At 52.1% G+C, this 22,703-nt stretch overlaps 2 protein-coding genes across 2 annotated transcripts; both read right to left on the bottom strand.

Annotated features, from left to right (window-relative positions):
• Positions 1 to 95: 95 nt before the first annotated feature.
• On the bottom strand, positions 96 to 7,102 carry UNC119B (unc-119 lipid binding chaperone B). Its single transcript, XM_061465878.1, has 5 exons — positions 6,863 to 7,102; positions 6,230 to 6,343; positions 5,564 to 5,675; positions 5,157 to 5,329; positions 96 to 4,283 (listed from the first exon to the last, which is right to left on the bottom strand). Exons 1-5 carry the CDS (start codon positions 7,062 to 7,064, stop codon positions 4,171 to 4,173), a joined length of 714 nt encoding a protein of 237 aa, XP_061321862.1. The 5' UTR covers positions 7,065 to 7,102; the 3' UTR covers positions 96 to 4,170.
• A 3,713-nt stretch (positions 7,103 to 10,815) lies between these two features.
• Positions 10,816 to 21,108, bottom strand: MLEC (malectin). The gene is made up of 5 exons (XM_061465874.1): positions 20,693 to 21,108; positions 17,341 to 17,519; positions 15,803 to 15,979; positions 15,581 to 15,638; positions 10,816 to 14,406 (listed from the first exon to the last, which is right to left on the bottom strand). Exons 1-5 carry the CDS (start codon positions 20,886 to 20,888, stop codon positions 14,177 to 14,179), a joined length of 840 nt encoding a protein of 279 aa, XP_061321858.1. The 5' UTR covers positions 20,889 to 21,108; the 3' UTR covers positions 10,816 to 14,176.
• Between the last annotated feature and the right edge of the window lie 1,595 nt (positions 21,109 to 22,703).

Below are 22,703 nucleotides of genomic sequence, written 5' to 3'. Positions count from 1 at the left end.
AGCACCTCCAGGTCCGCGCCCCCCTCCCATCCGCTCCAGCCCCGCCCCGCTTCCTTCCCCCCCCCCCCCCCCCCCCCCAAATGCGGCCACTTCGGTGCGAAACCGGAGGTTTCTTTATTACCGTGACAAAATAACCTCTGTACAAATACATCGTCACCCTGAGGGGCACCGCCAGCACGGCCCCGCACCGCGGCCTCCGCCCGGGAAGGCCCATAGCACGGAGGAGGTCGACGCGCCAGCAGCCCAAAGGCCACACTGTGAGATACAAAGAGGTGTCCTGTAACAGCACTGAGATCCAGGCAGGCAGAGACGGGGTTTGCTGGTGGTCGTTTCGTCCTTTGCTGCAGAGGAAGAGGTGATGGCTCCAGCAGGCAGCGCGGCCCTTGGCTTTGTCCTTGTTGTCGAGCCAAGAGGGAGATGGCAGTGTCTGAGCCCGAGGAGTAGCACAAGGCTGGGTAGCACAACGTGAGAGGACAGCAGGGCTGAAGACAAACGCTAGGAAACAGCTGAAGAGGATGGAATGAAACAGAGCTGAGAAGCAGAAGAATGGTCCACACATGGTAACTCACCACCACCACCTTCCTCATTCATCGCCGACTTCTAAACACTTGCTTTATTATTCCCGAGCCCTCAGAGAAGTGGAATAAACATCCTCAAGCACCACAGAGGAGGCTGCTGCTTCTCTGCAGCAGGAAACATTGAAAATCCCAAGGAATGCACAAAGGAAGGCTTTTCCTACCAAAAACAGAGGACAGGGGTACCCAGTCCATACAAGAGATGACCTTCCTTCACAAGGTGCAAGATGTACTCCTCAGTCAATCGTGAAAATAGCTGTCCAGGAAGTCTGCTTGCATGGATCCAAAGCACTTGCCTCAAAAATGGAAAAAAAGAGGTCCAATACTAAAAGGACAAATACTGAAAAGATTTAGCATGAGTTTGTGGGTTTGGTCCCTTTTTTGTTAGGACAGAACACAGTATGGTCTCAAAACTCTTCTCTTTCCAACTCAGCACACAACCCAAGAGAACCTGTCTGCACAGGTACCTTTTGCTCAAACTTCAGCTGACACTGAAAACACCTCCTCTGCCTACAGACCCTGGCTTAGGACAGACCATCCCCCTGACAAGGATGAAATCCCTTTGGAATTTCTTCCTAGCTCACTGACATAAGTAGCTTTGACCACCACTAAGGTATCAGAGCACACAAGCCAGAAGGAAGATGCTCTGTTAAATGTGCTTTCCAAAGACATCAATCCCTGCCACAAAAAGAAGACATTTTATAGAAAGCATCCAAGAGGAAAATTACCTTAGAGGAGCAGGCGAGGTGGGGACCAGAGTTTAAAAGACCTTTTGGATTACAATCAACTTTTTCAGTGCTGGGTTACCCTCCTTTACTTCTCTTGTAGGAGTAAAGACCTTCTAATTTGGCAAACAAATTCAGCTGTAAACTAAGGGGTGCTGCTGCTGCCTGCACATCTTCTCATTTTCCTCCCTCCAGTTTTCCTTATCTTATTGCTGAATAGCTGATACATTCACCAATGGAAAAGCAACTGCTTCAAGGCTTTTTCCTCCTCACTGCTGGGAGGTACTGACTAAAGGCAGGAACCCACGTTCCTAAGAACACCAAACACTTGGCAGAGCGCTCTCCCGCTGTCAGTGGCGTTCTGTTAGCAGCAGCTAGATGGCACCCACAGCCCGACCGACACCCGGCCCCTCCGGCGCTGCGCCCAGACCACTGAAGGCAGCTCACACGTGTTGGGATTCGCCCGCACTTCTGCTCACTCTGGCAACCATCATCTTCCTTTTAAGAACCGTCACGCAGTGACACAGAAAACAGATGGGAATCTTCACACAAGAAAAGCAAGGGGTTGCTTCATACATAAAAGTAACATTTAAAGGCACCTGGATTTATACTACATCCAAATTCAGCTCAATATGCTACAATTTCCCAGGGACTAACTAGCACAGGCTTGTCAGAAACTATCCTGAGCATCTCAGAACACTTCAGGATGAGAAAAGCACTTCCAGGCAGTTCTGCCTTATCACAAACAGCTTCCAGCAAACATTCCCTACCTCACTAGTACAAGGCCTTTTGAAGACAATCACTGCAAGAGACATCTCCAGCTCCACCTTGCAAGAGGCTTTAACCAATTCCGGAATAACTAAAAGATTGCCTAAGTGGCTTTGGAAATACTGAAGGGCACTGATGGTAGCAGAACTGTTCATCTTTCCACCACACAGAGCTTGTCCCTCTGCATTCCCAAGACATTTGTTGTGGTTGCTCAGGATTAGTGCTCCACCCAGCACATCATTTGTTGTGGTTAATCATAATTAAGTATCTTTCCAAGAGCTGGAGATTCTTTCCTGACTGCCACCCCACACACTCTTACTGCTTACCCTGATGCCAGCTGATCTTCTCCACCAAAGTTAGCATCATTAATGTGTGAGGTAAAGGCAGTAGTTTCCTACTGCTTTCTATGCATTAACAGGCTCCAGGCTGTGATGTCCACCCCACTTGATCCTGCTAAAACATAAAGTACACTGAATCTTACTTAACACAACAGGTAACCAATGGTAATCACCCACCAGTTAGGTTTCAACTCTCTCAAGGAACAAATGGAACTGGTACTAGTAAATGCCTCTACTCTAGACACAACCCTCGTACAAGAGACACAACTGACCAGCCCAGTGAGGGGACAGGGAAAATGCCAGTCTAGAGAGCACCAAAATAGGCAGAAAAGGGTCTTGTTAGCTGAGATTTTGCATGGTCAGGAGGTGGGTCCCAGCATGGCTGCTGGGAAGACACAGGTCTCCCCTTCCCACTGCTATTCCCTATGGACAGATCCCAAACATAGCTGTGAAATACACCCTCTGCACTGGCAGCAATTACCTTGGCAGAAGAGCTTCCTAAACCACAACTCAGCAGCTAAGTAGGCAAAGCAAGGATGGGAACTCAAACAATTAAAAAGAGAACCATGTCAATTCTCACTTGGTGAGAATCCCACTCCACAACACCGAGATCTGACCCAAGCAGCTTTTAGCTGCTAATACATCAATCAAAACAAAGCAAACGAGCTGGTAATGCCACCATCTCTCCTACCAGCACCTCTGACAGATCATTCAGGTTTAAAAGTACAGAGATTGAAGCTCAGGAAACGCTGCTTCCTACACATTTTTCAAGTGATTTTCCACATTCTCCCTTTTTCCTCTAAGCCCCCTAGACTGACACCTCCCCTCCACCTCAGCTAGACTGACAACGTGCTGTCAATCCAAAAAGCAATACGTTCTGTAGCAAGAGCCAAAATCCCTACACAAAGGGAAGCAGGAGAAATGGTAAATATAGGCGAGATTAACTTCAGCTCTAAGGTTGACCCCTGAGCTCCAAAACACAATTTGCACAGAAGGGTTCAGACAGAAATGCTATTAGACTGACCTGATGACCAACCTGGATAAAGTTCCCCTTTCCCTTCCTATCTCATCTCTCTAGTGAAGTATCTGGCAAGACACAGATTAATCTATTCTCATGAGCAGCTCAGGCTCCTGGAGGCAGAATGAAGATTCCTGCACTGTTTAGAGGCTGAGTTAGTCTCTTGTTTTACCTTTCCCACTGGAAATTAGGATGCAACCTAAAAGCAATGTCAGCCATGCTACAAAGTAAACCATTGTGCACTAATGAGATGATCTATCCAACTGAAGAGAAGATTTGCTCTTCAGGCATCACCGGCTACTTGAAGGGGTAAAATTTTCCTGTTAAGAAATAGCTTACCCAAACAATCTGACCTCTTGAAAGGGTAAATCACCCAGCATGTGAAACACCAGAACCACTAACAGTGCAGCCTAACCAGAAAGACTGTAACAAGAATCGCGTAACAGTGCCTCTGATCCATGACCTAACCGAAGTACCAGAAACAGAGATTGAGAGGCAGGATACACTGAGTGCCAGACATATAGAGGTTGCAGGGAGGTTTCCTTTCATGAGCTGTTGTCCTCGTTTGCCATTACAGGGAGTTTTCCTTTACTTTCATGAGCTGTTGTCTTCGTTTCATGTTTTCAGCCTCACACAAGGAGAAAAGGTTTGGCAAGAAGCCTTGTTGCACTAGACAGCAACTCCAGTCCACTCCTGGACATCTGGAATGGGTAACAGCATCACAGCATCCCGTGGACATGGAACAATTACTGTCCTCCATTGTAAGCATAGTCGGCCTTGTTGTGCATAATCAACTTGTTGTCCACAAAGTAAAAGCTGTCTGAGCGGGTCTCGTACGGGTTTTCAACCATCAGCCGGACTGCAAAAGAGAAAGCTCCGTTACATTCACATGCCTGCCACACTCCACCGGACAGCACAAAGCCAGAGTAAAAAGGACTCTGCCACTGCTGGATTTACCAGCCTGATGATGCTCTGCCCTACCCAAGTAAGAGAAGCAAACTGCTCCTCCGAGCACGCTTCAAAAGCTCTGGCCTGCCCTTTCTATTCTTCTATTCACAGGACAAGTGCTGTCAAAGCAAACAAAGTGGGATCAAGTAATCTCAAGCAAGACTACCTTATAGACGCTGTCAGAGCCACCAGTGGAGCAGAGCAGCAAAGCAGATGTAGCAATCTCAACAAAAGAGTGGTGGCACTCCCACATGTACACAGGCAGGTACAAACCCTGTGCCTCCTCCTGCTCTGAGGCAGCCACACAAAGCCCCACGTGCTCCTGCTCCATTCACCCCCCGAGGACAAATATACCCTGCACAGTGTGTATTTGCAGAGATCTTGGTAGGCTCAAAAACACACCCCTCTGAAAAGAGCCAGCTCTGTTCCAAAGAAGACTCAAGTCCTAACAAGCAAGTACTGAAAACAGATGCGTGGTTACTAAGACAACCCCTTTTTCATTGTTTTACCTTCTGGGTTACAGTTATGCATCAGGCACATCAACCCTCTGACTCTGATCAGCTCTTGTGGCCTGTGACTTGACGTTGTCTGAGGCTTACATTTTCAAAGGAGACTTTGCAGCACAAATCTGTAATCCAGTCAAGATTACACACAGCCTAAACCTGGAAGCTGTATCTATTCCTGTCCCACACATCTCAGTCATTTCTTTCACAAACACAGGGAGAAAATGAGCATATGCACACACACACAAAACACAATTGGGTGTGGGAAAGGAGATACTTACTAAGGTCTTCTGAGAGCTGTGGGAATTCATAAATGTGTTCACATGTGTTCCTGCTACTGGGGATGCAGAAGCCAAAATCAAAATCAAAGTTCTTCAGCAAGCGATCTCGGAAGTAATGTCTCTCAATCATTCGAAAGTTTGACACTGGTTTTTCTCCCACTGTAAATTCCACTCTGTAAGCAGAAAGTAGGAAAAAACAGCCAAGATGACTTACTTCTCTTCCTATTGGGAAGAACAGAGCCTTGGACAGAGGCTACACAAGAATCCAACAGACCACTCCAGAGAGACTTTGACACTTGTAGTGTCAGATGGGCTTTCTCTAGTCTTTGACTCAGTTTTGTTATAAACTGCCAAGTGACACTCTGTAAACACCTGATTCTCCCTTCTTACTACGAACTCATACTCACGTTGCACCAACAGTCCGAAGGCGAAGAAACGCTGGGGTGAACTGGTAACGAACAAAGCGGCCTGCGCTGGCATCCAGTTCACTGCTGTCATCTTCATCCTCCTCATCGTGCTCTGGAAAATGCACCAGCTCAGAGTTACCCTGCTAATAGCGGACACATAAGGTGATACTGGCTAGTGGGTGTAACAGGACAAGCTGGCTGTTACTGAGGCACTGAATGCAGACGCATTTAACAATTGGTGTGAGACTCATACTGACACCAAGTAATAAAGACAAGATCTGCTGTGACAGTTAGTGCAGCCTTGGTGGCTTTGGAGCTGAAACCACCCTTCATCTCACAGGATATCCCTCCTTGAAACTGAGAAAGCACATCAAAGGAACTCTGTACCATAACCAGCCAACAAGGGAAGATCTACAGCTGATAGTACTGCCCCATCTCATAGTAAATACTTCACACTGCAGAAGTAAACTCAATGCCATGCTTAAAGCAGAAGTAAATTCAGCTGCTATACTTCGAGTAGTAAACTCAGTGCTATGCTTAAAGAAAAGGAAATTAGTCACCAGGACACACTGAAGGACCTTTCTGCTTCATTTGCATGGGTCCTGCCTTGCAACTTCTCAGCTCCACAAGTGTCTCTAGCCTCCCTGCAGTGGTAGCACGACATACCTGAAGCAGATGGCTTTGCAATTTCAAACAACACTGTTCCAGTTTCAAGGTCCCGAATCTTAAACCTGGTGAAGTCAATGTTGTAAATGTTGTCTTCAGGTTTGCATAAATAATCTAGAAACAAAAGAAAATGTGTTGTAACGTTTCAAAAGATCTCTGAGCACTTACCAAAAGGATTTCTTAGCCCAGCCCGTTAAGATGCGTACTGCAAGTTCTTTTGCAGAAGCTTCATGAAAGCTGACCAAAACCGATGCAAGAAGAAGAAAGGCCGTTAGGTACCAGGTAAGGAGTGAGAAAGGGAGGCATCCGGACGGAAAAGCAGAGCTCAGCAGCCCAGAGCCCTGACTCGAACATCGGGAGCTGCAACAAAGCTGAGGCAGGAGCGCACCGCGCTGCAGCAGCGCCTGCCGCTCCCCACGCCAGCGCACGGGCCGGCAGCACCGCCCGAGCCCCGCCGCTCCCGGGTCTTTTCCCCCACCACAGGGGCCCACAGCCCGGCTCCGCGACACCCTCCGCGCCGGCCGAGGAGGGGGCTGACGGGGCGGAGCCCGCCCGGAACGGCGGGGCCAGCCGAGGCCCGGCCGAGCGCTGCCGGCCCCAGCTCCCCCTCCCCGGGCCCAGCCCCGCACTCACTCTCCGTCACCCGGCACAGCCCCAGGACGTGCTCGGGCCGCACGGTCTCCAGCGCCAGCAGCTCGGACTCGGTCCATGGCGGCCGCGGGGCCGCGTCTCCCGAGCCGCGCCTTCCCCGCAGGCGGCTGAGCGGACCCGCGGACCCCGGCGGCGGCTTCTTTTCCGGCCCCGCCGCCGCCGCCCTCGCCTTCGAGCCGCTCATCGCGCCGCCGCCGCCGCCAAGATGGCCGCCGCCTCCCTCGGTAGCTATGGGAGCGAGGGGCGTGCCCGCGGCGGGTCAGAGGGCACGGGCGCTGCCTAGCAACGGGAGCGGGCCCCCGAAGCTAAGCGCGGCCGGACGAGGGGGGGCCCCGCCGGCCGCAGGGCCCCGGCCCCGAGCAGCTCCTCCGGGGGGGGGGGGGGGGCCGGCAGCGGGACAGGCTGCGGGCTACCCAAGGAAGCACAAAACACAACCAAGAACACCCCCGGGGCCAGCAGCGCTCCCCCCCCCGCCGTCCCCGGCCCGCTCCTGTTTGCCAGCCGCGGAGCAGGGAGGCGACCCCCGGCCCGCAGAGCCCCACAGCGGCTCCCCGGGATCCCGCACGGGTAATTGCAGAGGGCAGGCATCCCCCAGAGAGCCCCGGGCTTACCGGGGAACGAGGGGAAGCACTGCCGGCAAGCAGCCGCGTCAGCAAGGGGATGGCCCGGAGCGCACACCCCACTGCTGGAATGGGGACACCCCAGTGCCTGTCCCCAGTGAGCTGGGGAAGGGGCAGGACCGTGTGCCCCAAGGAAGGTCACCCATGGAGTGCCAGGGCCCTGCCAGGCCCTCCCTGGGTCAGCCAGCCCCAAGCCGTGCCACCCCGACTTTGTGCACCCCCTAAGCACACACTGGGGACAGTGGAAGATGGTGGAGGAGTCTCCTACGCCTGGGCAGAGGGATGGGGATGTCCCACCTGGAATCACTCCCAGGAGCACCACACTGAGGAAAGGAACCCCTTCTTCCCCAGAAAGGAGCAGCCGGGCTGCCCAAGGCACTTAAGAGCTGCAGTCATCTTCAGCCCTTCAGGGAACTGGGGAAGTACAAGAAACATCTGCATCCTCTTCCCAGACTCCAGCCAACGCGCTCAAGATGACTGGAAACAGATTCAGAGCAGTGGTTAGTGACGTTTGCTGCTGCTGCTGCTGCTGCTTGTAAGCAGCACCCGCCTCTACTGCCAGCCAAACAAGCCTGTTCCCAAATCCTCCTTGCTGTCCTTCCATCCTGCGCCCTAGGAAGCACAGACCAAAGACCCAGAGCAGCTGCTCTGCAGAGGGCCAGGGTCCTTTGTCCCCTGTGATCAGGCACCTAGAGGAAGAAGGTGCTGCCTTCTAACTGCTCCAGCCCCTCCCGACTGCCTCTGACGCAGCTTCAGGCTGAAAATGGGGCATCCTGCACAAACCTCAGAAAGCAGATTACATCTCTGGCACATCTCCTGACCGAAGCAGGAAGCACAAGGTCCGCATCAATGCTCTTAAAAGCCACCCAGCTTGCACTTAATCATCCAAAACCACTGGCAGCAGCAGCGTTGGGTTGGGACGTTAAACTGCATCTCGCTTTGCAGTGCAACCAGCCTCCCGCTGCCCCCAGCACTGGAAAAGAGGACCCAGCTCACCCAAGTGACAATATAACTCTGTTTATTTTCCTTCAGTGCACTGCTGGTCCCAGTGCCAGGCAGTGGATTTCAGAACATTCCCTCAAACATCCTGGGCAAATTAACAAAAATAAAACTGTCGCCATGTACCAAAAATAAAATAACCCACCCCAAACCTGCCTCTTCCCCCAAGCCAGTTCCCTGCAAAGGCAATGCAATCAGAAATAATCTGTGCTTCTCAGCCAGGGCCCGAGCTTGCTGCAAACAAAGGAAATGTCACTGCAAGTTGTGATAACACAAAGTAATGGACAATAAGACTAACCCCCCCCTCTTAAAACCCCTTTGTACTGGTGACAAGTACAGATGGAGATCTCGCCCCACACTGCTTTAGCCTTTACAGACAACTCAGACCGGCAGCTTCAAGTAGTTTGTGGTGTGTCCTTAATGCCAATAGCACAGGCCAGTTCCACGCATCCCAGCTGGGCAGCATGGAGCAGTGGGACCGTCTGCCAACACTAAAAGCTGCCACGACAACAGGACCCAAACATCCCTCTCACCTGCCCAGCATCACACAGTCCTGGTGCTGCCTCCTGGCATGAAACACAAACCTGCCTCTGCTCCCACAGGCTCTGGGGCTGTCTGACCAACCTGGCTCGAGTGGGAAAGCCCTGAACAAAGTCCCCATAGAAACCAGGAGAAATTCAAGCCCTCACTTGCCATCAAATTCCAGGCACAGCTTCCCTCCAGTGCCCCAGCTCAGGAGCAGTGTGACAGAGCTGCCATAAGCAAGCACATCCCCACCACGTGTGACCGGGAGCAACTCCAGGTCAGAGCTCAAGTGCTTCCAAATTCACACTCTCCCCAGTTAAACTGGCTCAAGCTGTACTTTGCCCCTTCCCTTGGAATCTCCATCACACAAACTCTTCAGCAGAGACCTCTGATGTTTGTAAAGATGATTCACATTTTCCAATCAGCCAGCACTGTTTCAGGAGGGAGGAAAGCAAAGCACTTGTGTTTCGTTGATTATTTTTTTCCTTATTTTTTTAATTTTTTTTTTAAATAAAGTCCTTTTTTGGGAAAGAAAAAACCAAAACCTATCAATAACTTGCAGTAGCATCCCACTGATCAGACTGGGGACAGCACCGTCGCATCCCTCCCCCTCCCGTATCTTCCCCCCAATCTCCAAAAATAGTATTTAATATACAGCAATAAACTCTGAGCAAGCCAGAGTCCCGGAAGACATGGACCTGCTTTCACCTCTCCTATCCAATCCAGCACCGTTTCAATGTGGTTGCTACTATAACTCCTGCGACAAATCCATTCGGATCCCAGGTGATACACACATGCCCCAGACCCGCTGGGTGCAGCACAGGAGGCCTATTTGTGTAATCACGTTTCTGAGCCTTCACAGTTCCAGCCTGGTGTTGTGTGTGTTGAGAATACTTGTCTGAGCCTATATGGGACTAGCCAGTGAAGACAGACTGGTGGAACCAGGCTGACGGTTAAAAAAGCATCCTGGAATTGTATTAAACTTTGGCATTTGTTGTGGAGATGCAGAAGCGCCAGTAGGTATATTAGCTCAGTGCTGGCCCAGATCCCATTTCCCTCGGATTCTCAGCAAGGATATTTCCCTCCCCAGCACTTAAGTGCAAAAAGCAGACAGATCTCTCCCACATTTGAGCACCAAACAGAGCCTGAAACACTTGGTACCTCACAGCTGCTCAGAATCTGTCTCGCATCAAGGGCTGAAGCTGCTCTGCTGGTCCTTTCCCTCCTCCTGCTGTTTTCTATCAAAGACAGGCCTGTTCAGACTTCCCATACAAAGACACTTCCCTGACTGTTGCTGTCCTATTTCAATTTAAAGGCCAAGGGACGAAGCACAAATCTCTGCTCCTTGCTCAGACCCAAATGGCACAGAACTAGGCCTCAGCAAGCAAGTTTGAGGGGCAGTACCCCCCAGGCCACAATCTACACCCAGAAGCTGTAAGCACCACACCAGGACCTAGCCATGACTCACTCAGCTCTGAACTGCACAGACACGCAGGCACCGGAGTGTCTGGGAGCTCTCCATCCTGCCTCCAGGAGCTCGCTGGGGGAGACCAGACCTGAAGGAGCTCTTCCAGTTCTTCCATCCCCTGCTAGGTTTTTCTTCCCACTGATCTCAGAGGCTGGAACCAACAATGCTCACTCACCATTCTGTGCTTGAGCTGTGACCTCCAGAGCTGGCATCCAGGGACAGTGGGGCAGTCCCCAGCTGATCACAAGGGCAGGGAATGCCTGGCCCTTGGGAAAAAGAAAAAGCAACTCAGAAGCTCCTTAAAAAAAAAAAAAAAAGGAAGCTTCTTCAAATAGACTTTTATTCAAAGCCTGAGACAAAAGGCACCAAAAAGAGAAGGGAATTCACTTGGCTTTCTGCTCACTGCCACCTGGGATGCTCAGAAGGGTCACAGATCTTGTTTCAGTCACACACACAGAAGGAGAAAATGGCCCGGCTTAAAGATACAAAAGGAGGGGCTGATGGGGGGTAATGAAAACAGGCTTTGGAACCGCTACACTGAGGTTGTATCCAGTCCCAAAACATGATCCTTAAAATTGCCTTATCTGCCCCTTTCTACACAACTGCTCCATGAATCCAGCCAGGGTCTGTCCGGAGCCAGCTCCCCACTGCTGCGCAGGGACACACACTTCACCTCCCTGCTGCTGGCAGGAGGCAACAAAGCACACACAGGCTCACTTAAACCACACCTTGGGTATCCCCTCAAAGCACTGGAAAACTACAGCCAACCCAAACCTTTCCTTTACCAGGACCAGGTACCTCATTGTACATCCATCTGCCTGGCTTGCAGATGCTAGACAGAGACTGCAAGGGGAGTTGGCCGGAGGATGCCATTCTCAGCAAGGTGCTGAGCAGTTATCCCCTACCATCCTCCCATGTTCCACATGCTTTGTTTGAAGGCTCCTTGAGGCAAATGTGTTGGGAGGGGATGGACCAACAAGGAAAACAGCCCATAGCGCCACAAGAGGGTCAGGAACCACCCAAACACCAGCTTTGTACCGACAGAGATGCATAAAACCAGAGCCAAAACAACTAAATTGAAGCCATGAAGGCTGAACTCTTCCCCCTCCCTATTCTTATTCAAATAAGACAAATTCATTTGAACTGAGCAACTGGAACACAACAGTGCACACTCTGCAGAGCACTGCTTTAGGGCAGCTGATGGCACCAAATGGGTGCCCTGGCTGCCAGGAGAGGCAGGGATAAACTACCCTAGAAAACTTGTCTGACTTTTGCACTCCCAAATTTACGCCTTTTCTCACGTCAGGAAAGGTGCAGAGATTACTGGGTGAGCCACAAGAAGCTGAGTGATACCTTGCTTCAAAGATGCTCAAATAAGATGCAACCTAAAAGGCCTGGAGGATAACAGCTCCTTACAGAGAGGCTTGCTTTCAAGTCCAGGTTTTTTGCTTAACAAATCAGCACAGCTCATGCTTCTCAAAACTGATAAAGATCTAAATGTCTCTTGTGCTCCAGATACAGCAATCCCCAAAACACTGGAGAATCTCTGCAGGCATTGTCACCAAACAAAACAAAGCTCCTATTTTGTGTGAGTTTTATACTTACCAGGATTTTAACAGCAGCTAGAAGATGAAGCAGACAACTTCAAGCTTAAAGCCTTTTCATCCTAAGGTTTGTTCTTAAGATCTGCTCTCTCTAAAGCCTGTCTTCTCCTTCAACCGTGACAGGGACCCTCTTACTTCTCCCAAACTGGCTGGTACCACTTGTACAACTGGAGAGAAGGTAATTAAGGTCCTACCGCCTGCCTTTTAGCTCAGAGACACAGAATTAGGGTCAAGCTTACAGCAGTGATGTACGAATCAGAAGAGCAAGGTTCAGTGACACTGCTGCAGAGAGCAGTGCTCAGACACCTCCTGTTCTGGAGCTCGGGAGCTGACAGCTTGTATCACAGCTTGAGGGTTAGGAGGAAGTGAAGGCTTCAGCTGCTTGGGCCCAGCAGAGCAGGAGGGCTGTTCCTCCAGTTTCCTTTCTGCAAAGCAGGGAATTCTGCTGTCCCTTCTCAGCTCAAAGGGCTGAGCCACTGCAGGGGATCAAGCCCAGAAACAACTGCAAGGAAAACTCAGGCTCAGGGAAGAGCAGCAGCAATGAGGACACCACTCAGTGCCACTGCTCTGGGCAAAGCAGAGAACAGAGACAGCAGAAGGTGAAGCGTTCTGTGAGCCTGGAGCTCACCAGCATGGAAGCTGACCTGCAAGGATCCAACCCCACCTGGGACAGATCCTGCTCCAGCACACAGAACATCTCCCTCCTGCCAGCTGGAAGTGCTCAACGTCTCAGAGGCCAAGAGCATGGGAAGGCAGCTCCTTGGGGCCTGGAGCTCTGGATCAGCAGGCACAGGAATGGCTTTCACTCCTGCTCAGCCTCTGTCAGGCAGGCACAGGCTCTGCACAGGGAAACAGAAGCCTCTTGCAGAAATATCCCTGGGGGAAGCTGGTGACCTTGTCTCCAGTGTTCTGCTCCCTTCCCAATCTCTGGAGGGCATCAAATCACCTTGCTCTACAGTACTGAAATGTTGGACATCTGCCCCTTCACTACAGTGATGGGCAAAAGACTGAGCTACCAGAAGACACTGAACAACTCGCTGCAATTCTCACCACTGCAGGTAGCCCTGGTCCCTGCAAGGAAATGAGAGCTCACAGGGAGCATCCATGATGGTGGTCCACTGTCCTACAGCACAGGTTCTTCACAGTTACAGGGCAGGGAGCTAACTGTTAGGAAGGTCAAGGAACAAAGCCAGAATCTCCTCTCTAGGTCGCCTCTTTCTCAGCTTCTTTCGAAGGAGAGGTCACTTGATAGGGCAAAACAAGGGACTGGGCTTAAAATGAAACCTTTGAAAAGGATAATAAAGGAAACAAAAGCCATAATCAATACAAGTGCATCTGATCAGACGCTAACGTCAGCCTCTCACAGGCTACAGCAGAATCCCTCTGCGATGGATCTAACATTACAATTGCCAAGCTAGGAAAGTCTCTCCCAACTGGTGCAGCAAATCAGGCCAGATAAATCCCTCTGCTCCTGGCACAGCTTGCAGTCTTAGGAGGGAAACATCTCCACAGAGGCTGAGCCGCTAGCCGGAGTCTTGGCATCTTTCTGCAGGCGAGTACCATACATCGTGTTGCACACATTCAGGGAGATGCTGAGCCAGGCTCTGTCCTCCACCGTTGTTAGTCACCCCACAGCACCACACCACTTCCACGCTCCTGAACAAAACGTGTACTCAGGCCTGGTTTTAGGAGCTGCTTCCCTCCTTAAGGAACCGTATTCCACCCAGCAAAGGCAGAGGTCTTTCAGCACATGGCTTTCTCTCAGTCTGGGACATGGCCCAGAACTGGAAGCATCAGCTTGCAACAGCCCAGTACAGACAGCCAGGGCTCAGTTTACTCTGGGATGCCCCAGGGAGGATCAGAGGCTGCACATGGTGCGAAGGGGAAGGCGAGGGCCTCGCTGCTAGCTGGCAGGGGGAAGGTAAGCTCCCTCTTACCTGGACCTGCTATTCATTCCAAATGAATTTTTTTTTTCTTTTTTTCCTTAAATTATGAACAATATGGAGAAATCAAAAGCAACCGTGTTTGGTCCAACTCCTTCCCTCCCAGCCCCTCGGCTGATGCTCTGTGGGGCTTGCTCTCACAATCGGCAGAGGCAGAAGAGGGTAGGAATGAAGACACCAAAGGCCACCAATATAGGAAACATGAGGCTGCTGTTGTCCGAGGCATAGGGGTTTGGTGTGCGTGGGCCTGACTGAACCCGGTTCTTATTTGCCTGTTTTTTAACACTTGAGCCATCATCATATTCATCTTCATCATCATCTTCCTCTTTTTTCTCCAGACCTGGGTGCGGCTGCAGCTTTGGAACATCTGTTGGACAAGACAAAAGGTTGCAAGGCGGCAGAATGCAACATGGGAAGTCACCCGAGTCACTGCCTTCTCCCCTCCCTGACCCAACATGGACAAGGACAACAGGGCACCTGACAACACATCAACACCACAGCCAGAGCATCCCCCCTCACAGAGGCTCACTCCGCTATTTCTTTCCTCCATGACACAAGAGCATCCGAAGACCCAGTCTGCAAAGAAAACGACAGCATTCCACCCCAGCTATATGTTACACAGCAGAAGTTATGGCACAAAAGCACACTTGGAGCATACACAGTCAGGTACCACAGCTGCTCAGCGAGAGCTAGTCAAGAACAAGCATTCGCTACCTGCAGGGCCTGCAAACAGAGGTGCAAACAGAAATGGGAACAACCCTTTTCACAAATGGTCCTACCTCACATCACTGCATCCCCCTTAACCCCAGCCCTATCAGAGCACCATGGCCCAACCCCACTCAGACCCAGCCCTCTGAGCCTGGAGCATGAAGTGCAGGTCCCCACACGTCAAGGTTCCTCCCAACTGCAAGGTTAGGCACCAGATCTTCAGCATCACTTGGCAACTCCTGACCAATAGTAAAGCAAACTGATGCTTTGGTCAGCACAGGGTCCTAAACCTTCTCTGCTTAGGACCTAGAGGAGCTCCAATACAGGCTTACAAAGATGGTGATGGAAGAGCAAGGACGTTATTAGCACTCCCCACTGCTGTGAAGAGGAACTGATATCTTTGGAGAAAAAAAACACTGCCTTGTCCACAAGCTGAGGAGACAAAACGAAGTTCCAGGTATGAAACACTTAGCTACTAGCTAAAAGATCTTTGTGAATTGCTTGTCTGCAGGGCTGCTGCTGTCATGCAAGGCCAGAGGGAATTCACCTGTAGCTCTAAGGTAAGACTGACCAGAAGCATTCCCTTCTTCTCTACCCTATACACAGAGAGTCTCAAACCACAGTGGTTTTTTTTCCTATTGCAAAAGTGCACAGCTTTGTGCACTTGGAGGAACAGGAGGACCCTATGCACCTATTGCACTCTGTGGGAACTTGCTCACAGAGGAAACATTTTTGGCAGAGGTGGGTCAGCAAGAGCTATGATCTCATGGTCTGAGAAGCAACAGGCAACTCTCCAAGGGCGAAGAGCCTGCTGGCTCAGAAACTGTGCTTACCTTCCACTGTTCCTTGCAGGATATATAGGGCACAGATTTTTGGATTGTCATAGTAGCCCTAGAGAAAGCACAGAAGGAAATCACTGTTGTGGATCTGAGACAAGAAATACTCTCCCCCCTTACCATCACCTCTTCTCCTTCAGAAGAACACAGCCTGCAGCACATGGCTGGGGAGGAAGGGGAAAAAGAAGCCCAGGGCTCTGCACAGAAAAAGCTTGTTACCTTTACAAACTCAATGTGGAGCTTCCCTGTGAACGTGGAAACCTCTCCCTGGACACTCAGCTTCCCCTTTTTAATACTCATGGGAATGATCTCATCGTGAGCTGTGCTGTGTCCAACTCTGTCAAAAATGTCCAAGTCCTTCACCACCACGTGGCCATTCAAGCGAACATCAAACACCTTCAGGGTGGAAGAAATGACAGTGTCAGGACGGATTCAGGCATGATGGTTGAAATGGGAACTCAACAGGAAAGGTCTCTGCCTGTTATGCACCCAGGACCAGAAAGCACTGCAGCATGCACTGTCCCACCACACATGCTCCACTCCCTTGGGAAGGATTCAGAGCCCAAAAGCAGCCAGGTAAAGACACTGAAGCATTAACTTTGCTTTCAAATACCCTGAAATCTGCCTCCTTCTCTTAAAACACCCCCTTCATCTGCTGTTCAGAATGGAGGACAGCACAATTTTATTCTGGTTTGTTCATACTTTTTTTTCACATCTTCCCTTCCACCTACTGGCTGAGGACCTGCTCCTACCACCGCAGGGTGCTGGGGCACACCACACCCTAGGGAGTGAAGCAGTTTCTAACTAACAGCCTGCAGCAGAGCAGAGCAGAGCAAACAAGCTGGTGAAGGAAAGGGTTTGAAGGAGGTAAAATGCCGAACTGCTAACCACATCTGTGAGTTCAGAGTGAAAGTCCTCCTCAGGGCTGTAATGACTCAACCTTCACTCAGCACCTGGGGAATCCCAGCACAGCCACATGAAGGAAGAGGAACCAAAGATGCCTCAGCCCTTCAGTTTAATGTGAGGCTGCTTTTTGCATCCATTCTGTAAGCCAGCCCCACCAGTTCTGCTCCCTGAAATACTTCTCTGGCAGGAAAGCAGCACAGTGCTTAAGGAACAGGGCTCTAAGGAAGCTGATGGAGTCAGGGGAAAGCCAGACTAAAACACACACCACTTCTCTCCCAGTTCATCACAGGACTTTGAGTTCTTTGTGCTTCTGCTTCCACGTCTGTACATGAGGGATTTCAGAAGTGACAAGGATTATTCTTCTCTAAAGAGCAATAAAGAGGGTTGAATTTAACTCTTGTGTTTTCAAGATCAGACTGAACCAGGACAAAGTCTTACAACGTTGGTGTTTGAGTAGGTTATTTAACCGAGATCACCTCCCTGATTTAATCTGTGCAATACTTCCTCCAGCACCAGCCTGCCCTCAGGTCAGGCACAAGCACTCAGGAAAAAGGCAAAAATGACTTCTCAAAGCCTGAACAACCTAAAGAGATCATAAAGCTCTAGTGCTACTTTAGTTGCCCACGTTTGAATGCTTTGTAATGCCATTTTCCAGGCCAACTGTATGGAATGTGGAAGACAGCTCGAAGTTTCAGAGCCCGTGAAAGCTCTGGGACATAAGTTAACCATTAGTGCCTTAGTGCCTTCCTTCACTCCTTTCTCCAGCAGGCGAAGCAGCAGAAGCAACCTGAACACACACAGTCTTAGCCAGGAATTCGCATCAAAGAGACAAGCAAGGAGCTGTTGCTTACCTTCTGTTGAGACTGTGCAAAATAGACCTCTGCAAACTTCAATACCAGCACATAGTCACCCTCTTCTTTGATGGGGACTTCGTAGCCAAAGGTTTCCTCGTTGTAACGCTCAGTCTGGTACAGAATCTGATCTTCTGCATTGGACCTCAAGATTGGCAGCTTCATACCATAGTCAGAAGCTGGGTTTCAAGCACAAAACAGTGAGAGGAAGGGTTAATTTGAGGCACATGGAAGACACACTTTATGCAGATACCCTTGGAGTGCTTAACCCTCAGACCTGTCTCCCCTCCTTGCTCTGACCAGGAGGAGGCACTACCGGAGCTGAAGCAGAGGCAGCCAAAGCCCCAGAACCCAGGTCCTGCAGAAAACCAGATCTGGATCTGCTGCAGTCTCAGACACAGCAAACATATTTGCACAGCTTCAGAAAGAAGAGCCTGTCTCACAAACAGGCTCTGAGCCAAAGGACTTGGCCATTGACTCCTGCTTCATAGAGGAAAACCACCTAGAATATTTTTACAAGCTTTTCAAATCACAAGCTGGGTACAAACCCAAAACAGTCGGTGTAGGACTGACTTGGCTCATTCACCCAACAGATTTGAAGTTAGCAGTCGATGGCATCAGGTTTTAGATGTGCGAAAACCTCGGGAATGGCAGAAGAAATGGAATTTTCTGCCATGAATGGAAAAAAAGCATCAGACATCTTACAAAACCCCTTCTTCTCACCACATCTACGCAATAACTGCCAGCTTGCAGACAGGAAGGAAACAAGAAAGATACCCGAAAGTTTCAAGAGCACCAGCAGCTCCATCAACTCAAATGGGCGCTGCCTGCAGGCATCTGAACAACCCCCTCAGAAGGGCCCAAACAACATTCCCAAATGGGACAATAACTCAGAAAATAACAGGAATAATAACATTTGCCTCTTCTCAAGTCCTTATTGCACCACCTCTAGAGCAGCCCTCAAAAGGCCTTAACCCAACTTGCCATTTTGTTATGGCAGGGTTTCTGTACAAATCGGTGCAGGCCTCAAGAGCTCCAAATCAAGTAATTCCTCAGCGAAGCAGGGGCAGGAGGGAAGACTGTGGCCACTGGCACTTCGAGCAGGGGAAGCTGATCCATACCAAGTTCTCCGCTGACACTTGCCACTTCCACCCCATTTCCATGGGAACAGACAGTGCATCAGCAAGACAAAGCAAGGACTACAAACCCAGCCTACGTTGCCAACGATGGAGCCAATGCAAATGAGAGGAAATTAATGCCAGTTCTTGGTCTCCTGTTTCACTCAGGCAATCTCCTCCTTCTCTTTACCACTGGGAGCCAGGCACAAGGACTGGAGACTCTAATCACCAGCAATTCAGAGGTGAAAAGTTTAACCTGTCCTCCTCCACAGGTACTTCTGGCCGGCTACAGATTACAGTGACAGCAAACCAAGGACTCCACAGTAGTCAGCTCCTATTAGAGGAAAGCCTGCATAGGAAGAAAGTAACTAGAAGGTAACTGGAGAGAAAGACCTGTCACCTGCACATCACAGGCCTGTTGACAGAGCTGTGGAAGTGAGCTTGACTTGACAGTGCTGGATGTGCTGAGGTAGCTCAGCATTAAGCTGCGACTCAACAATGTTTGACACCTGGCTGCTCTGTAATTGCCATCAGCACATTTTGTCCTCCAGGGCACAGCATCTGAACTGAAGCTTGAAAAGAAACCCAGGGTTTAATTTGCCCAGAAATGCTACCCCCTGGTCTCACTTCCTCCCAGCCAGTATTTCTGCTGTAGCCATTACATGCCTATCAATACAGAGAGGAGCCCGGACTAATGTGAACAATGGTGCAATAAAAAGCCATTGAGGGAAAAGCAGCTGAGAGCTCAAAGGGGTAAAGTCTCCTCTCCTGTGCCTGGCACCACTGGCTGGAGCAGGATTACTGTAACAGCCTGGCTGCCCCCAGAGGAAGGGCATGGCAGCATGCTTCAAAAGACAACCCTTTTTTCTCCTCAGCTAAACCCGAATTGTTCGAGTCCACAATGACATTCAAGCCACACATGCGAGAAGTCTGTAAAGGGAAGCTGACCTACAGGGACCAGGGCACTTTGTGTGACTGGAGTGCCTGCTTCCACGGGGGTAAAAGAGCTCTATGTAAACCGTGTTCATATTTAAATGTGACCTTCGCTGTATGCACTGCATCCCAACAGCTCTCCATTCAGGATGGCACTCCTGCAGGGTGAGCAATGGCAGTCCCAGCTGTATAGCACAATCTCACCATCCTACACAGAAACAGGGAAGGTCAGACTTTAAAAGTCAACAGCTCACCTCCCCTGCACTCCACCACCCACCTATAACTGGCAGCAGGAGCCGCTCAGCACTGCTTCACTTTCCAATGAATTTGCTAATCACCTCAGTTCCAGTGCACCAGTTATCAGAACCACACCAAATTCATCCAACCGGAACAGTTTCAGAGGAAGTAGAATGCAACCCAAGTGCAATATCAGTTCTCCATCCTGTCCTTACTGGTAGGTATCAGATTTTACTGATTCAGTAGCTAGAGCAGCTGATCAGACCCCATCTACTTCTTCTTCCGTCCCTGCCCTGCTCCTGAACACTTGCCAGGACCGGAGCACCTTCCTCCTGCCCTGCTCCAGCACCGGGGCTGCATCGAGCAGCCCGCGCCGTGCTCCCCCAGGCTGGCACCGCGCTGCTGGTGGCGGGCATCAACCGCACCGTGAGCCAGGCTGCGGAGAGCGAGCAAAGCCTGTTCTCACCTTACCGACCGCTGCGATCCCGCAGTGCAAACTGGGGTCTTTCAGTGGAAAATGGGAAGGAAAAAACAGGAGAAAAGAGGCTGCACGTGCCCGGTTTGGCAGCCTGAGCGCTCCCGTCGCCTTTTCCAGCCGAAATTCCACTCCAGCCAGCGAGGAGCCACTTCCCCGCCGGCATTACACAACCCACAGCCCGAGGCAGGGAAAACTAGCCCTAAGCCCGCAGGGCTCATCCCGCCGACACCGCAGCCCTGGGCCCGCTTGTAGCCGGGCCCGGAGGGGGGACGGGGTGGCCGCGGTCCCGGCGGGTGATAAGTACCGTGCCGGGGGATCTCGGCCTCGCTGTCCCCCGGCAACCCTCTTCGTCACGCCGGGCCCGAACGACGGAGGGAGACCCTAACCGGACCACCGCAGGCCAGCGCGGAGACCCACTGACCCTCCGCGGCGGGGCCAGGGCAGGCGGGACGGCGCCGGCTGGACGCGGGTCCCGGACCCCCGCCGAGGCAAGCGGAGTGGAGCTGAGCGGACACAGAGAGCGGCCGCACCGACAGCCCCGCCGAGGGCCGCCCGCGCAGCACCGGTGTCCCCCCCCCGCCCTCACCTCGGCCCACGCGGCCCTCGAGCGGGTCCTTGCGGAAGTGGATGCCGTTCACGTCCACATGGGCATCGCCACCCGCATTGACGGCCCAGACGACGCTGTCGGCGAGGCCGCCCGCCGCGCCCCGCAGCACCGGCGGCAGCAGCAGTAGCAGCAAGGGCGGCAGTAGCGGCGCCCCGCGCGCCCCGGCGCCCACCATCTCGGGCTCCCGGCGCCGCGCCCGCCCCTTCCTGCCGCCGCCAGGGGGCAGCCTAACCCGCTGCCGGGGCGGAGCGCGCAACAGCCAATCGACGCGCCGCAACACGAATATTAATTTCTTGTCCGTTTGCAACTGGGTGACCGCGGGCCTTCATTTGCATATTCATAACCCGCCAGGCCAATGGGCGGCGGGAGCGGCTGAGCAGGCTTGGTTGAGAGGCGAGGGGACGGCGGCGTGCCGCTGCTGCGGGAGCGGAGCGGGGAGCCGGTTCCTGCGAGCCGGTAGTGCCCAGGGCCGGTACCGCCCGCCCGGGGAGTGAAGCGAGGGTAGAAGCGGCTGCCCAGGAAGGGGCGGCGGGGAGGGACGAGGCTTCCCAGCGGTGCCTCCGGAGCGCGGCGAGCTCCGCTCAGCGCCGCACGCCTGAGGGAGGAGTTCCGGCCCCTCCAATCGGGGAGCTCCAGCGCGGCCGGAGCGCAAAGCGCTGTGGGACGGCGGCGGGAAGCGGGGAGCCGGTCGGTTGCCGAGGCAACGGGCGGCGCTGCGGAGGGAAGCAGCGGAACGGGCCCGGCACCGGCGCGTCCCCGCGGGGTTGGGCGGAGCTGCCCGGCTCGGGCACGGCCGCGGCGTCTGGGGAAGCGGCTGGGAGCGGAGCTGCCGGGGGAGTAGCGCCCCGTTAGAGCCCGCTGCGCTCCAGCATCGGCTCGCTGCCTCGGTGCTCTCCGCCTCTGCCATGGAGCGTGGGAAAAGGCAGCTGCCGGTGAGGAGGGAGACCACCTCGGAGCACTATAACCTGCCTGGGAGGTAAAGTCTGTGAGGGAGGAAGGAGGGGGGCTCCGCGCTGCCCCGTTCCTCATGGCACAGGAGAACTTCAGATTCAGCGGGGATTTTTCTGGAGGACATTGGGGAGGGCTGCAGTGAGTGAGGCAGCACACAGGGGAGAAACTCCCGTCGTGGCAGGGGAGCAAATAACATTTACCTCCGAATCTGCCCTTCTGTCTGATCTTGGTGTTCCTCAAAGCCTCAGGCACCAGGCAGACCCAATGTCTGCACTCCAGACGCCAGCTACATTAACTGCAGCTGCTAATTCCCAGTTACATTAATTTGGGTCTTCCACAATGCTTTGCTTTTGGAAATAAAGACTTAGCGTTGCAGATAGAGAGTTAAAGGGGTCTGTTGGTTCTGTAACACACTTAGGAAGTCTCTTAACAGGACACAGCCTTGGAGAAGTGAGCTCAGTTATGGGATAAGCACTCACCCCCTGCTCCCCAACCTGCTCTGACCAGGCTGGAGTGAGCCCCAGAGCATGTTCCTGCCGCTTTAACATCGGTTCTTGGGCTTGTGGTATAACTGGGCCAAGGCACTGCTGTGCTCCCACAGCAGCATTGCAGCTCCTGCCTTAGGAAGCCACATCCAGTAAAGCAGTGTAAAATGGACACACTCAGCACCTCTCCAGATTAAAGCCACCTCACACTGGTTCCTGGCAAATCATCTGTGTTACAGACCCCAGCATCTGATCAAATCCAGACTAATCTCCTGTATCCCCACTGTGTCTGTGATCTGTTGGGGGTCCCCCAAGTTCAGTTAGCAAAGGAGTGCAAGCAGCCATGGCCAGAAGGATGCTGTCCAGTTGGCGAGGCTGAGGGAGGCCTCATTAGAGCTCATTTGTACTCATCACAGATGATCTTCCCTAACATCAAGATTTCTCAGTTTAAACTGCGATGTGCTGGGGTCAGGAGTACAACTTCAAAGCATGTAAACACTTTGTGTGTCATCAGGCTACTGCCATGAGTTGCACACACACACACACAACAGCAG

The sequence above is a fragment of the Pezoporus flaviventris genome, unplaced genomic scaffold (assembly GCF_033815535.1).
Source record: "Pezoporus flaviventris isolate CSIRO_AGI_PZ_B2104156 unplaced genomic scaffold, CSIRO_AGI_Pfla_v1 ptg000041l, whole genome shotgun sequence".
Taxonomy (NCBI): domain Eukaryota; kingdom Metazoa; phylum Chordata; class Aves; order Psittaciformes; family Psittacidae; genus Pezoporus; species Pezoporus flaviventris.
Note: the sequence above shows the minus strand (reverse complement) of the source record. Positions and strands in the feature narration are given on the sequence as shown.